The sequence below is a fragment of the Amblyraja radiata genome, chromosome 22 (assembly GCF_010909765.2).
Source record: "Amblyraja radiata isolate CabotCenter1 chromosome 22, sAmbRad1.1.pri, whole genome shotgun sequence".
NCBI classification, from domain to species: Eukaryota; Metazoa; Chordata; class Chondrichthyes; order Rajiformes; family Rajidae; genus Amblyraja; species Amblyraja radiata.
In genome coordinates this window covers 3994615-4008260 of record NC_045977.1, presented here as the reverse complement: position 1 = coordinate 4008260, position 13646 = coordinate 3994615, and the positions used below count along the sequence as shown (strand labels likewise).

Below are 13646 nucleotides of genomic sequence, written 5' to 3'. Positions count from 1 at the left end.
AAAAGGAGGAAAGAACTGCAAAATGCTGAAGTAACTCAGCGGGACTGATAACATTCCTGGATAGAAAGAATTGGTGATGTTTCTCCGCTGCATCTGTAAAGTCTCATTGCAGCAGGTTCTTGAATGAGCCATTGTGCATTTGAGCCGAAGTGTGGCGATCTAACATTTGTAAATCTCGCATGCAAACACGTTGATCAAGTATGTGATCAATTAATTGGAATTCTTCATTCGTACATCAATTTCTAATTCTCAGTTTCATTGGGGTTTAAAAGAAAGCTGATTATTTTTTCTGTTTTCTTGTTTATAGCCAAACTGTGTCTATCACATCCAGTTGAAAGTTGAAGGCAATGACCACATAGAAAGGGCTCTACCACAATACCGTGCCATACAGGTGAGTTGAATGTGGAATTTCTTGGCCGAGATTTTGCGATCAGCTTCAAGGTGATCTAGAAGAAAATGAGCTGTGAAAATCTTTCATTTCAGCATGCAGATTTTCCTTTTCTATATAACCATATAACAATTACAGCACGGAAACAGGCCATCTCGACCCTTCTAGTCCGTGCCGAACACGTATTCTCCCCTAGTCCCATATACCTGTGCTCAGACCATAACCCTCCATTCCTTTCCCGTCCATATAACTATCCAATTTATTTTTAAATGATAAAAACGAACCTGCCTCCACCACCTTCACTGGAAGCTCATTCCACACAGCCACCACTCTCTGAGTAAAGAAGTTCCCCCTCATGTCCCAAACTTCTGTCCCTTAATTCTCAAGTCATGTCCCCCTGTTTGAATCTTCCCTACTCTCAGTGGGAAAAGCTTATCCACGTCAACTCTGTCTACCCCTCTCATCATTTTAAAGACCTCTATCAAGTCCCCCACTTCTACTTCTGCGCTCCAAAGAATAAAGCCCTAACTTGTTCAACCTTTCTCTGTAACTTAGTTGCTGAAACCCAGGCAACATTCTAGTAAATCTCCTCTGTACTCTCTCTATTTTGTTGACATCCTTCCTATAATTAGGCGACCAAAATTGTACACCATACTCCAGAATTGGCCTCACCAATGCCTTGTACAATTTTAACATTACATCCCAACTTCTATACTCAATGCTCTGATTTATAAAGGCCAGCACACCAAAAGCTTTCATTACCACCTGTCATTAATTTGATTCTGGAGTCAGCTGAGCAACAGACATATTGAAGAACTCTCACACAGAGCAGACTGTATCATGCATATTGTAGAATTTTACTGAAACCAGTAAAGATTGAGGTGTAAATATGAGATTAAGATGGAAGCTGAACATGAGCAAATTTTAACAAGTGTATGCTGAGGAATTTTTCAACAATTTTCTTGTAAAGACTTGCTGTAGAGTTTAAGGAGCATAAATCTACAAGATGGTAGTCACTCTAAAGTTGAGGATAGCAACTAATTTTAAGGTTCAGAGTTTAGTTTAGATCAAAAAATACCGTGCGGAAACAGGCCCTTTGGTCCACCGGATCCACGCCGATTAGCGATCCCTGCGCATTAATACTATCCTAAACACTAGGAACAATTTACATTTATACCAAGCCAATTAAGCTACAAACCTGTATGTCTTTGGACTGTGGGAGAAAACCAGAGATCCCAGAGAAAACCCACGCATGTCATGAGGAAAACGTATAAGCTCCGTGCAGACAGCACACGTAGACAGGATCAAACCCGGGTCACTGGCACTGTAAGGCAGCAACTCCACCGCTGGACAACTATGCTGCCCTGCAGTATTTCATAGTTGAAGTGGTGCTATTTGAAAAGTATGTTGCAGAGACTTATGGTAACCAGAGCCATACCCATCATTACTGGACCAAAATGATTTTCAGACCCTGTAATTTATACTTGGCTGATTGTTCTGCAAATACCATCATGGCGGCAACCAGTGTGGCAAATGTGACATCGGTCAGAAAGATATCTCCAGTTAAACTCTACAATAATGACAGCACCATTAATTAGTGTTCTTATTGTGAATTTCCTATTGCTTCTATTTTCTGTCCCCTTCATGGGATCTGCTCTTTTTATCTGCCCTTGTCACACATTTATCTCATTGATGAATTGGAAGCACTTTCCATTCATATCCCGATCAGTAGCAACAAAATTGCCAAATGCTGTGATACATCCCAAAGTGGGTAGATTGCTGGTGGCAACTATTTGGCAAGAGGTTCCTACTTCTCAAGCAATGTCATTTGCTCATCTTCAAATGTGTAACTGTGATACACTTGAACAAACTAACTTGAGTGTAGTTGCTTTATTCCTTGCAAACAATGGTGAGGAGAGTTCAGAGAAAGGTGCAATACAGCTTGTTCCATGCCACTGATCTGTATGGCTAATGGGCCTGTCCCACTTCGGCTATTTTTTAGGCGACTGCCGGCGACTAGGTTGTCGCCAGGGTGTCGCCTGTATGGTCGTGAGTAGTCTCCTCAGTCGTCCAAAGAGTCGTAGCTTCTTTCTGGTCGCCGCTGGATTTTCAACACGTTGAAAAATTTTCTGAGACAATCAGCGACAGTGGGTTTGATGCCAATGAGCGTAGCTTGACTTCTCCTGACGTAGGTGCTGTCATAGTTGTCGCCAGGTTAACGTAGGTTGTTGCCAGGTGACGTAATTTGTCACCGGTGCTGACTTAGTTTATTTTTTGTTAAAGTAATGATTCAATTTCAAATTTTATATTGAAGGGGGGTCCATTCGCGGTTTTTTTTCGGCGACCTGCTACGACTATGACAGTCGCCGGCAGTAGCCTAAAAATAGCCTAAGTGGGACAGGCCCATTAGACTTTTTACTAAATTAAAAAGGTAATTGTTAAGTATAAAATCTAGTTTTATGAATTTGTGCATAAATGTTATTTTAATAAAGTTATTTCTAAAACAATGCCATATAACCTTTATTTTTCTGAAAAGTAATCCTTGGGTCCAGACCTTGTTGGCCCTCTCTTCAGCCTTACTGCCCCTCCCCCCCCCCCCCTATGCATCCCATTTGTGGGCCAAAGGTGGAGGGAGGGTCTATCACTGGCTGTGCTGAGGTGTGATTAGATTGGTGACTGAACCTTGGGCAGGTCTTTGCAGGCCATTAAAGTTTATTATACTATTTGCTTAGCCTTTGTCACTTACTCCGAACATCTACCACTCACGCTTCCCCATTTATCACTTGCCACGATTTGCCCCATCCCATGCTCTCTGTTCCAACTTTCTCCCCCCTACTCCAAGCAGTCTGAAGAAGGGCCCTGATCTGAAATGTCATGTGTCCATTTCCTTCACAGATGCTGCCTGACCCTTTGAGTTCCTTAATTTTCTTGTTCAAGAATCCAACATCTGCTGTCTCTATTTTCTTTACCACCTCAGCCTGGTTAGTAATCTGGTACACTAAAAATCTATTTTGTCTAATCTTTTGGAATATTTTTTTGGACAGGTTGAGGGCAGCGATATTGATGGCGTGAATATTCTAGCATTCCGGCAAATTAATCAGTTTGATTTAAGTGGTAATATTATCACTTCACCAGAACATCTTTCCACTTTGCGGGTAAGTCTCACTGGTTCATTTGCACAAGTCGATACCATCTGTCTCTTTCTCCTGGCCTCTATTTCTGGATCTCAGTCAGTTATGGAAATAACCTGAGCACATATTTTCTTTGTCAAATATGCTTTTTTATGGCTTGAGAGATGAAGAAATAATGGCTGTGGCAGTTTTATCTCTCCTGCTTCCCTTTGATGAAGCATCTATTTTAGTTAACAGTTCACTACAGCAGTCTCTGATGGCGTTCATTATACAGTTGTAAAACTGCTGCTGGCTGACAAGAAACGTTGTGAACCTATTAGGATTTCATAATTTGTAGTAAGATATAAACGGATGCAAAATATTTGTTACCTAGTATTTGGTTAAAATATTTATGTTTGACTTATTTAGGTTGTGCTGTATAAAAGTGAAAACATGGACAACCCCATTCAAACTGTGTCACTGGGCCAGTCGCTTTTTTTCCACTTCCCACCGCTGTTGAGAGATGGAGAGGTAAAAGAAACTCCATTCTGTAATCTGAATATAATTGTGTAAATGCACAAAATAGTTTTTGTTGGCTAAATAAAGATTTTATTTAACGGAAAGGTATAACCTGCTTTGTTAATTCATACAGAATTATGTAGTGGTGCTGGAGTCGACATTGCCCAAATCACTCTATGAGTACAGCTTACCCCAGATATCATTCAGTGCAACAGGCTACCACAAGCATGTCACCTTTTTGTTCACTCCTTCGGTAAGCAAATTAAAAACTATTTTGAGATTCCGATGATAATGCTGTGTGAGGTAACTTATTTATCTGCTGTAACATCCATTACAATTGAGAAATGTTGAACATTTAATCTAATGAGAAATTTCTGACTCGTTCTTTTGATAAATTATACTTCATCAAGAATAAAATGAATTGAATATATAATATTGGAATTTTTACTGATCGGTAAGTTTTTCTCCTGATAGATGCTGCACTTCTTCACCCTTTTAGATTTCTGGCTAAAGCCTTCTGGAAATCAAAATCCTAAATTGTACAATTTATTGACACCGTGTCCATTGTTACCTAATTAACTTTAGGCACACTATATAGGCTAACTTACCAAAAGGTGCTTATTAAGCAGACTGCTTTTTTATCAGTTGACAGGGATTCATTTGTGCTATTTGACTATAAACATTTAGTCTCATTGCAGTAGTTAATCAAATTTAGGATGGCTTTATATTGCTGCTTTCCTGTTGACATAAAGCATTTTAGGAGGTGCAGCACAAATCGGCATGGTAACAAGAAGATTGTCAAGCACGATAAAGCTGTGTCTTCCAGAGATTAGTCTGTTCAAGTAATTGAGAATCAACAAAATCCGAAGATAGACACAAAATGTTGGAGTAACTCATTGGGCCAGGCAGCATCTCTGGATAGATGGAATAGGTGACGTTTTGGGTCGAGACCCAACGTTTATATTATGTGAATGCCCCCAGGCGGTTTCATTGGAGCAGAATGGGACAGAGTCAAGGAAACGCAAGGGAAGTTGACTGCAAACTTGGTCAAAGAGAAATGTTTAAGGAAAGGAAAGGGAGGCACGATTCCAGAATCTTAAACTTTAACATCAAGACATTGCTGTCAATGCTGTGGAATGTACAAGTTACCGAAAAGGAAGGGTTTAGAATTGAAACCTGTCTGATATGCTGAAGGTTTCCAGCATTTTCTGCTATTATTTTAGATTTCCAGCAAATGTAGTTAATTTAAGTTTCAAGGGTATGGAATTCTGGGGGTTGAAGCAGTGGAGGAGTTTGGGAGAGGGAAGGTGTGGAGGCATCCGAACCGATAGGATAAGAAATTTGTGAATGTTCACAGCAGAAGAAGCCATTCACTCTTTCAATCCGTCTCCATTAAATTGGAGCTCCACTACAACTCTATGTAATCAGTGTTAGTTAATGGTCTTTGATCATTGTGCATTGAAATTTGTGGTGAGGCCAAAGTTAATGATTTTTCCTGGGAAACTGTCAAAAGCAATTATTTCCAGCCTCTGCAGCTAAAATGAAACACTAAAAATAAATCTTAAATATATGTCAACATGTTTGCTTTACCATGTATTAGAACCTTTTATTCATATGGACAGTCACCTTTAACTATGAAGGTTTAACTTGGTTCTAAATAATCAACTTTGTTGTATCAAACATTATTAAAAAATATATATAGACAATTCCAAACGTGCCCTTATGTTGCATTGTGTCAAGGGGTTGAATTTGCAGAACATTAAACAACTATTATTTATTTATTAAACTAGATAATTTTTTGATGTATTGTTTAGTGTGATTTAGTTTGGAGGCAGTAGGAATATTCCATCTCCGATAGTAATCGGGCTGAATAATTTGTTTAAGAAAGAACTGCAGATGCTGGAAAAATCGAAGGTAGACAAAAATGCTGGAGAAACTCAGCGGGTGAGACAGCATCTATGGAGCGAAAGAATAGGCGATTTCGGGTCGAGACCCTTCTTCAGATAAATAACTTTGTAATTGTGAGAGAGAACTAAGTTCGTATTTACAATTATTGAAATTAAATGATGGCATTGTACTCTGATTTGAATTTTGGGAAAGTCAAATAAACTAATTTGAGTAAATATTACACAAATATTTTTGATTTTATGATGCTGTCTGTAATTTGTACTAACCTTTTCCAATTCAGGCAGCTCTGTAAGAAAGTTCTGAACTGCCATTTATGTCGTGTTTGTGGTGAGGAGTGAGTGGAAGGGAAGGGTTATGGAGTGTCGATCAAGCTTATGAGTCAGTCAAGAAAAGGTCACTCAAGTTTTTAGTTCATATATTCATGTCTAAAACAAACACACACGTGTGTGCAAGTACACATACAAGATTTCTTTCACCATCACAAACCTATCATTGCATTTAATTGAAAATAATTCTATTGCCATCTCTTCATGTGGAATTTCTACTACCATTGCAGCAAATTATCGTTTGGAAAAATGGCACTGTGGTCTTGAAAAGTATCACTACAGGATGACTGATCAATAGATGCGTTTGAAGAAGGGTCTCGACCCAAAACATCACCCATTCCTTCTAGTCAGAGATGCTGCCTGTCCCACTGAGTTACTCCTGCATGTTTTGTCTATCTTTGGTGTAAACCAGTATCTGCAATTCCTTCCTGCACACTGCAGGATGAAACCTCACTTTGTTGTGTTTTTTCTTTTCCAGAGAAAACTACCAGAGCAGGATGTTGCCCAGGGATCATACATTGCTTTGCCCCTCACTCTGCTTCTGCTGTTGGCTGGTTATAATCACGAAAAGGTAAGCTTCTGCTTCAAGGACTTAATTATAAATGAGATGTGTGCAGCACACGGGCCTTTTATTGCAAGTTTTATGATATAAAACAATGTGCGGAAAATTAAAGACAGCTGTATAACCAATTATGAAAACTCAAGACCAATGATGTAAATAGCAATTCACGTTTGATGCAAAAAATAATCAGATCCAATTACGAGTCGTTCGAACTAACACAGAAAACAAGGGCACAGATAAGTCTTTCACTGGAGGTTCAAAATTAGAATATTTTGAGAAGTATTTCTGTAAGCTATTTTTGGAGCTCAGTAGGCAAGTGCATGGGTCATTGAATCAGCCTTTTTGCGTTGCAGTCTATTTTAAATATCTCCATTTTTATTTTCAGTGGTACTTCACTCTTAAGATTAACTTCAAGATTGCCCAATTATATTTGTTAAGTCTGTCATTTATTTAAACCATTTCAAAGAGACAAAGGAAGGTTTATTTTAGTGATAAACTAACAACAATATTGTTACATATGAAGCTGTGGCATGTCAAACTGCTGAATTTGACCTTGATTGCATCAGGTTGGATTTATGTCTGTTACTGATTGATTAGGATGGAAAAAAAAACCAAATATATTTAAATTAATTTTACAAATATTTAGCACAGGAATGTGGCCTTTGGCTCACAATGTTTGTGCCGAATATTATGCCGTTAAACTGATCTCATCTGCCTGTACATGATCCATATCCACCATTGCTGTCAATCTATTTTAGGCACCCACTACTCTCGTAAACTTGCCCCACACATCTTCATTAAACTTTCCCTCTTCCACCTTGTGCCCCCGTGTTGGACATTTCCAGCCTGGCTAAAAGGTTCTGACAATTTACTCTATCATAATTTTATATACTTCTGTCAAGTCACCCCTCTACCTTCGATGTTCCAGATAAAACAATCCAAGTCTGTCCAACCTCTCCCTGCGGCTGAAACACAAGCAGCATGCTGGTAAACAACCTCTACACCTTCTCCAAAGCCTCCACATCATTCCTGTAAACGGGCACCAGAACTGCATGCTATACTCCAAATGTGGACCAACCAGTCCTATTGAGCTATATCATGACTTCCCGACTCTTACATTTAATGCCCCCAGCAATGAAGGCAGGCATACCATATGCCTTCTTTACCACCCTATCCACATGCTGCCTCCTTGAGTGAGCTATGAATCTGGAATCCAAGATCCCTCTGCACATCAATGCTACTAAAGGTTTTGCCATTAACTATATACTTTCCCCTTACATTCAACCTCCCAGAGTTCAACATCTCATACTTGTTTGGGTTAAACTTTCTCTGCCCATTTCTGCAGCTGATCTATATATAACTGTATTTTCTGACAGCCTTCCTTACTGCAACTCTTCCACTTTTCAGTCGTCATTTATAGTGGCTTGCAAAAGTATTCATACCCTTGAACCTTTCCACATTTTGTCACGTTACAACCACAAACGTAAATGTATTTTATTGGGATTTTATGTGATAGACCAAAACAAAGTGGCGCATAATTGTGAAGTGGAAGGAAAATGATACATGGTTTTCAAATTTTTTTACAAATAAAAAACTGAAAAGTGTGGTGTGCAAAAGTATTCAGCCCCCTTTACTCTGATACCCCTAAATAAAATCCAGTGCAACCAATTGCCTTCAGAAGTCACCTAATTAGTAAATAGAGTCCACTTGTGTGTAATCTAATCTCAGTATAAATACAGCTGTTCTGTGAAGGCCTCAGAGGTTTGTTAGAGAACATTAGTGAACAAACAGCATCATGAAGCCCAAGGAACACACCAGACAGGTCAGGGATAAAGTTGTGGAGAAGTTTAAAGCAGGGTTAGGTTATAAAAAAATATCCCAAGCTTTGAACATCTCACGGAGCACTGTTCAATCCATCATCCGAAAATGGAAAGAGTATGGCACAACTGCAAACCTACCAAGACATGGCCGTCCACCTAAACTGACAGGCCGGGCAAGGAGAGCATTGACCAGGGAAGCAGCCAAAAGGCCCATGGTAACTCTGGAGGAGCTGCAGAGATCCACAGCTCAGGTGGGAGAATCTGTCCACAGGACGACTATTAGTTGTGCACTCCACAAATCGGGCCTTTATGGAAGAGTGGCAAGAAGAAAGCCATTGTTGAAAAAAAGCCATAAGAAGTCCCGTTTGCAGTTTGCCACAAGCCATGTGGGGGACACAGCAAACATGTGGAGGAAGGTGCTCTGGTCAGCTGAGACCAAAATTGAAGTTTTTGGCCTAAATGCAAAACGCTATGTGTGGCGGAAAACTAACACTGCACATCACCCTGAACACACCATCCCCACTGTGAAACATGGTGGTGGCAGCATCATGCTGTGGGGATGGTTTTTTTCAGCGGGTACAGGGAAGCTGGTCAGAGTTGATGGGAAGATGGATGGAGCCAAATACAGGGCAATCTTGGAAGAAAACCTGTTAGAGTCTGCAAAAGACTTAAGACTGGGGCGGAGGTTCACCTTCCAGCAGGACAACGACCCTAAACATACAGCCAGAGCTACAATGGAATGGTTTAGATCAAAGCATATTCATGTGTTAGAATGGCCCAGTCAAAGTCCAGACCTAAATCCAATTGAGAAACTCTGGCAAGACTTGAAAATTGCTGTTCACAGACGCTCTCCAACCAATCTGACTGAGCTTGAGCAATGAAGAATGGGCAAAAATTTCAGTCTCTAGATGTGCAAAGCTGGTAGAGACATAGTCCAAAAGACTTGCAGCTGTAATTGCAGCGAAAGGTGGTTCTACAAAGTATTGACTCAGGGGGGCTGAATACTTTTGCACGCCACACTTTTCAGTTTTTTATTTGTAAAAAAATTTGAAAACCATGTATCATTTTCCTTCCACTTCACAATTATGCGCCACTTTGTGTTGGTCTATCACATAAAATCCCAATAAAATACATTTACGTTTGTGGTTGTAACGTGACAAAATGTGGAAAAATTCAAGGGGTATGAATACTTTTGCAAGCCACTGTATATATATCACAAACAGCAGAGGTCCAAGCACAGATCCCTGTGGAACTTCATTGATCACACACCTCCATGAAGAATATTTACCTCCCACCACAACCCGCTGTCTATGAATAAGCCAGTTATGAATCTGTAGAATCTAGTCATCGTGAATCTCTTAAACTTTTGGATTTGCCTACCATGAGGGATCAGAACAAAAGCTGTACCAAAACTCTCTCCAATAGTTTCCCTACCACTGACGTGTGGCTCACTGGCCTATGATTCCCTAGATTCTCTCTACTTCTCTTAAACAAAGGAACAACATTAGTCACTTTCAAGTCCTCCAGGACCTTGCCTGTGGCTAAAGAAGTAACAAAGATCTTCGTCAAAGCCCCTGCAATCATCTCTCTTGCCTTCCTCAATAACCTGGGATAGATCCCATTAGGCCCTAGGATTTATCCAACTTGGAATGCTCTTCAAGAGCCAAAGCACTGCCAACTTCTTGATTTCAAACTGCCCTAGCATATTTGTATCCTCTACACTGATCTTGTTGTCCTTCAGGTCCTTCTGCTCGGTGAATACAGAAGAAAAGTACTCCTTTAGTACCTCACCTATATCCTCTGACTCCAAGAATAGATTATCTCCTTAATCATTGAGCGGTCCTACCTTCTCCCTGGTCACCCTCTTGTTTTTAAACTAGCCTTGAGAATTCCCTTAATCTGATCTGCCATGGCATTTCTTGGGTAAACAAAAATGCTGGAGAAACTCAGCAGGTGAGGCAGCATCTATGGATCGAAGGAAATAGCCAAAGTTTCGGGCCAAAAGCCCTTTTTTCTTCCTGACCAAGTTTACAGCCTCCTTGGCCGTGCACGATTCTCTTTCCTTGCCGTCCTTATCCCAAATTATAATCTACTTCTTTGCACTATTTCAAGTTTATACTATTTTTTTCGAAAAGGAAGAACACAACAGTTACATTTATTCATTCTTGAGGAGTAATGGAATACCAAATATATTCAGCAGTCAGAGGAATCTAATTTATTGAAATAACCTTGCAGGGTTTTCAAAACCTGATCTCCTTTTGTACGGTAGAATTGGGGATATATTTAAAAATAATTTTTGCTGGAAATTTTTATAGGTGCTGCCGCAACAGATAAAAATTTTAAATGCAAGCTGTTTGAGAAAGGGTCTCGTCCGAAACATCACCCATTTCTTCTCTAGACCAGTGTTTCCCCAAAGTGGGGTACGAGTACCCCCAGTGGTACGCGAAAGGTCTTCAGGGGGTACGCGGCAATTGTCAGCTATGTACTACTGAAACACAGATTAATTATTAGAAAAAAATATTGTGGTTACAAATTATTTTATACATACATATTACAAATAAATTATATATTTTGTATGAATTCTCCTACTCATGTTGTAATAGCTGCTGCATCTGGGTAGTTTGCAGACTCCCGTGCGACAATTTTTATCGGCTTTTACAATAAATTACGATTGTTTTTAACGAGGGGTACAAGATGCTTACGAAAATTTACAAAAGGATGCACGGGCATCAAAACTGGGAATCAATGCTCCAGACAATGCTGCCTGTCCCGTTGAGTTACTCCAGCACTTTGTGTCTATCTAAAGTTCTATTACTTTGAGTAATTAGCATTCAATGTTAATTCTCTCAGCTCTACCATTTCCAAATAATGCTATTAGCTTAGCAGGAAGGCACAGGAACAGTTAACTTGCATTGAAGCCAGTTGCTTAGTTTGACAGAAGCAATTATAAACCCTTCAAATTGCTTCAAATTTTGTGTACAAGGAATTAAGATACATTTTATTGCAGCAGTATTGTATCATGATGCTATAAAACGCTTGCATGTGGCAGATTTATAGTAAGAAAGATTGTGTTGTAATCTTATCAGGCACACAGTGAATATATTTCATTTGTCCCGTCTTTGATCTGAAAGCAGTTCGTGTAGTCCAATTTCATGTGGCATTAATTTTTCTGGCAAACCATGCAGTTCTTATCTATCATGTCATGTGCAATAATAAATATATATAATACATTATGTTTTGTTTGGGAGCAAAAGTTGTTCTCTATTTTTAACACTATGCTATGCAGAAAAATTGAAATTATTATTTTCAGTATTTTGCCATTATTGCCTTTGTTAGTGAGAGCCCTCTATAACTGCTTATTCTTTTAAACAAAATATCGTGAGTTGTTATATCGTTACAATTCCTGCAAAGATTTTTTTTGACACATGACAATGTTATTGTGCCCATTCCGTTCTCCTCTCTAATTATTACCACCAGACTCTTCTGCATGGTCAACTCATACCTTTGTTCACAATCAAGTTTGATTCAGGAGATAATTTCTGAATGAGGATTTCACTTGGTAGTAAATTCAGCATTACAAATATAAATTGTGACCTTTTTCCCTGTAGCTTATTCCATTGCTGATGCAGTTGGTAAATCGTTTACAATGTGTGCGGGCTCTCAGCCAAGGTGGCTTGGATGGTATTAGTCAAGAGGAAGCAAAGAGACAAGCCAAAAGACCAAAGACACGGCGAACATAATTAACAGTGAATGACCTACATGTCACTTCCATGCATTTCTTGCTCAGTGCAGGTTTACACAATGAAACAATCTCTGTTGTTGAAATTGCTCATCGTTACACGATAAGAACCTATTTTTTTTCTACTGCTAACCTCTTAAAGTTCTTTGATTGTATTTATAACAAACTAAGGTTATGTTTGATTTTGATCATTGCTCTGAACTGATTTAAAGATTTCTGAAACATTGGACAGAATTTGGATTTAATAGCTGATTTGTTAATTTATTTTTGCTGTTGTGGGAACTCACCGAAGAAGCAAAGCAACTTGCTTGTTTTATATTTGGTTGTACTGTGTATCTGAACTGAGCCACTTGAATGTTTGGTAAAATGTAAATCCTGGAAAAGAGAATTCGTATATTAAAAAGATTTTCACAATTTTATTTCCAAGCTATTTTTACTTTGTTGAATAATATGACTATGGGCTATGTTATTCTTCTGCTAATTCATTGCCTTAGTAATTGATAGCTTCACATATTCACTGCCGGAACTGCTGAGTGTTATTAATTTTATTTTTTTATTATTGTTATAATTAGTTTTCCAATCCAAATCTGCCCATATCCACAAAGCATATTAGGTTAAAGTTACTTATGGTAAAACCACTTTAAAACATATATATATATATATCGACTACATTGTCTTTGCAGACAGACAGAAGACAGACAGATTATTTTATTTTAGTGGAAAAATAAATAATTTTCATAATCTTTGCTACAATCTCGTTTCTTCCTGATGCCATTTTCCTATGCCAGAATAAAGATGTAACATAGCAATACACAGAAGTCCTCCTGCTTTTCCTTTGTCGGATCACTATATAATCTGCCGTATTCGAATAACATAAAAAAATAAATGACAGTAATTTGTTCTTCTTTTGGGCTGCAAAGCAATGCATCGGTTTAAAAAAAACCTCAAGGGACTTGACTATTTGATATGAAAAAATAATGAAAATAATTGATCACGTAGTATTCCTTTAAATATTTTTGGAATATAGATGCCATATAACTCGTGACGTGTCATGATAAACATTAATGATTTTGGCTGCTACATTTCAATGTCGTAATACAGCTTGTAGATCAATTGTAATTCTCCACTAATGCTATTAAAAGACAGGTGCTTTTAGCATTTTAAACTTGGGGACAGAAGTGAAGTGCAGCAAATGCCGTGATTCACCTTTGAAAATGTAGTTTACAAATAACAACGACATGGAGGATAAGCGTTTAAAAGGCTTCATTAATTAA

General features: G+C 38.7%; 1 protein-coding gene across 1 annotated transcript in view; it reads left to right on the top strand.

Moving 5' to 3' along the window:
- The window catches only part of LOC116985511 (nodal modulator 1-like), a 95749-nt gene extending 82958 nt beyond the window's left edge, over positions 1-12791 (top strand). The window contains exons 26-31 of the mRNA XM_033040272.1: positions 308-391; positions 3433-3543; positions 3928-4029; positions 4151-4270; positions 6730-6822; positions 12242-12791. Of these exons, the coding sequence (XP_032896163.1) occupies positions 308-391; positions 3433-3543; positions 3928-4029; positions 4151-4270; positions 6730-6822; positions 12242-12373 (642 nt within the window). The 3' untranslated portion in view covers positions 12374-12791. The remainder of the gene's footprint in view (positions 1-307; positions 392-3432; positions 3544-3927; positions 4030-4150; positions 4271-6729; positions 6823-12241) is intronic.
- The last annotated feature ends 855 nt before the right edge of the window (positions 12792-13646 follow it).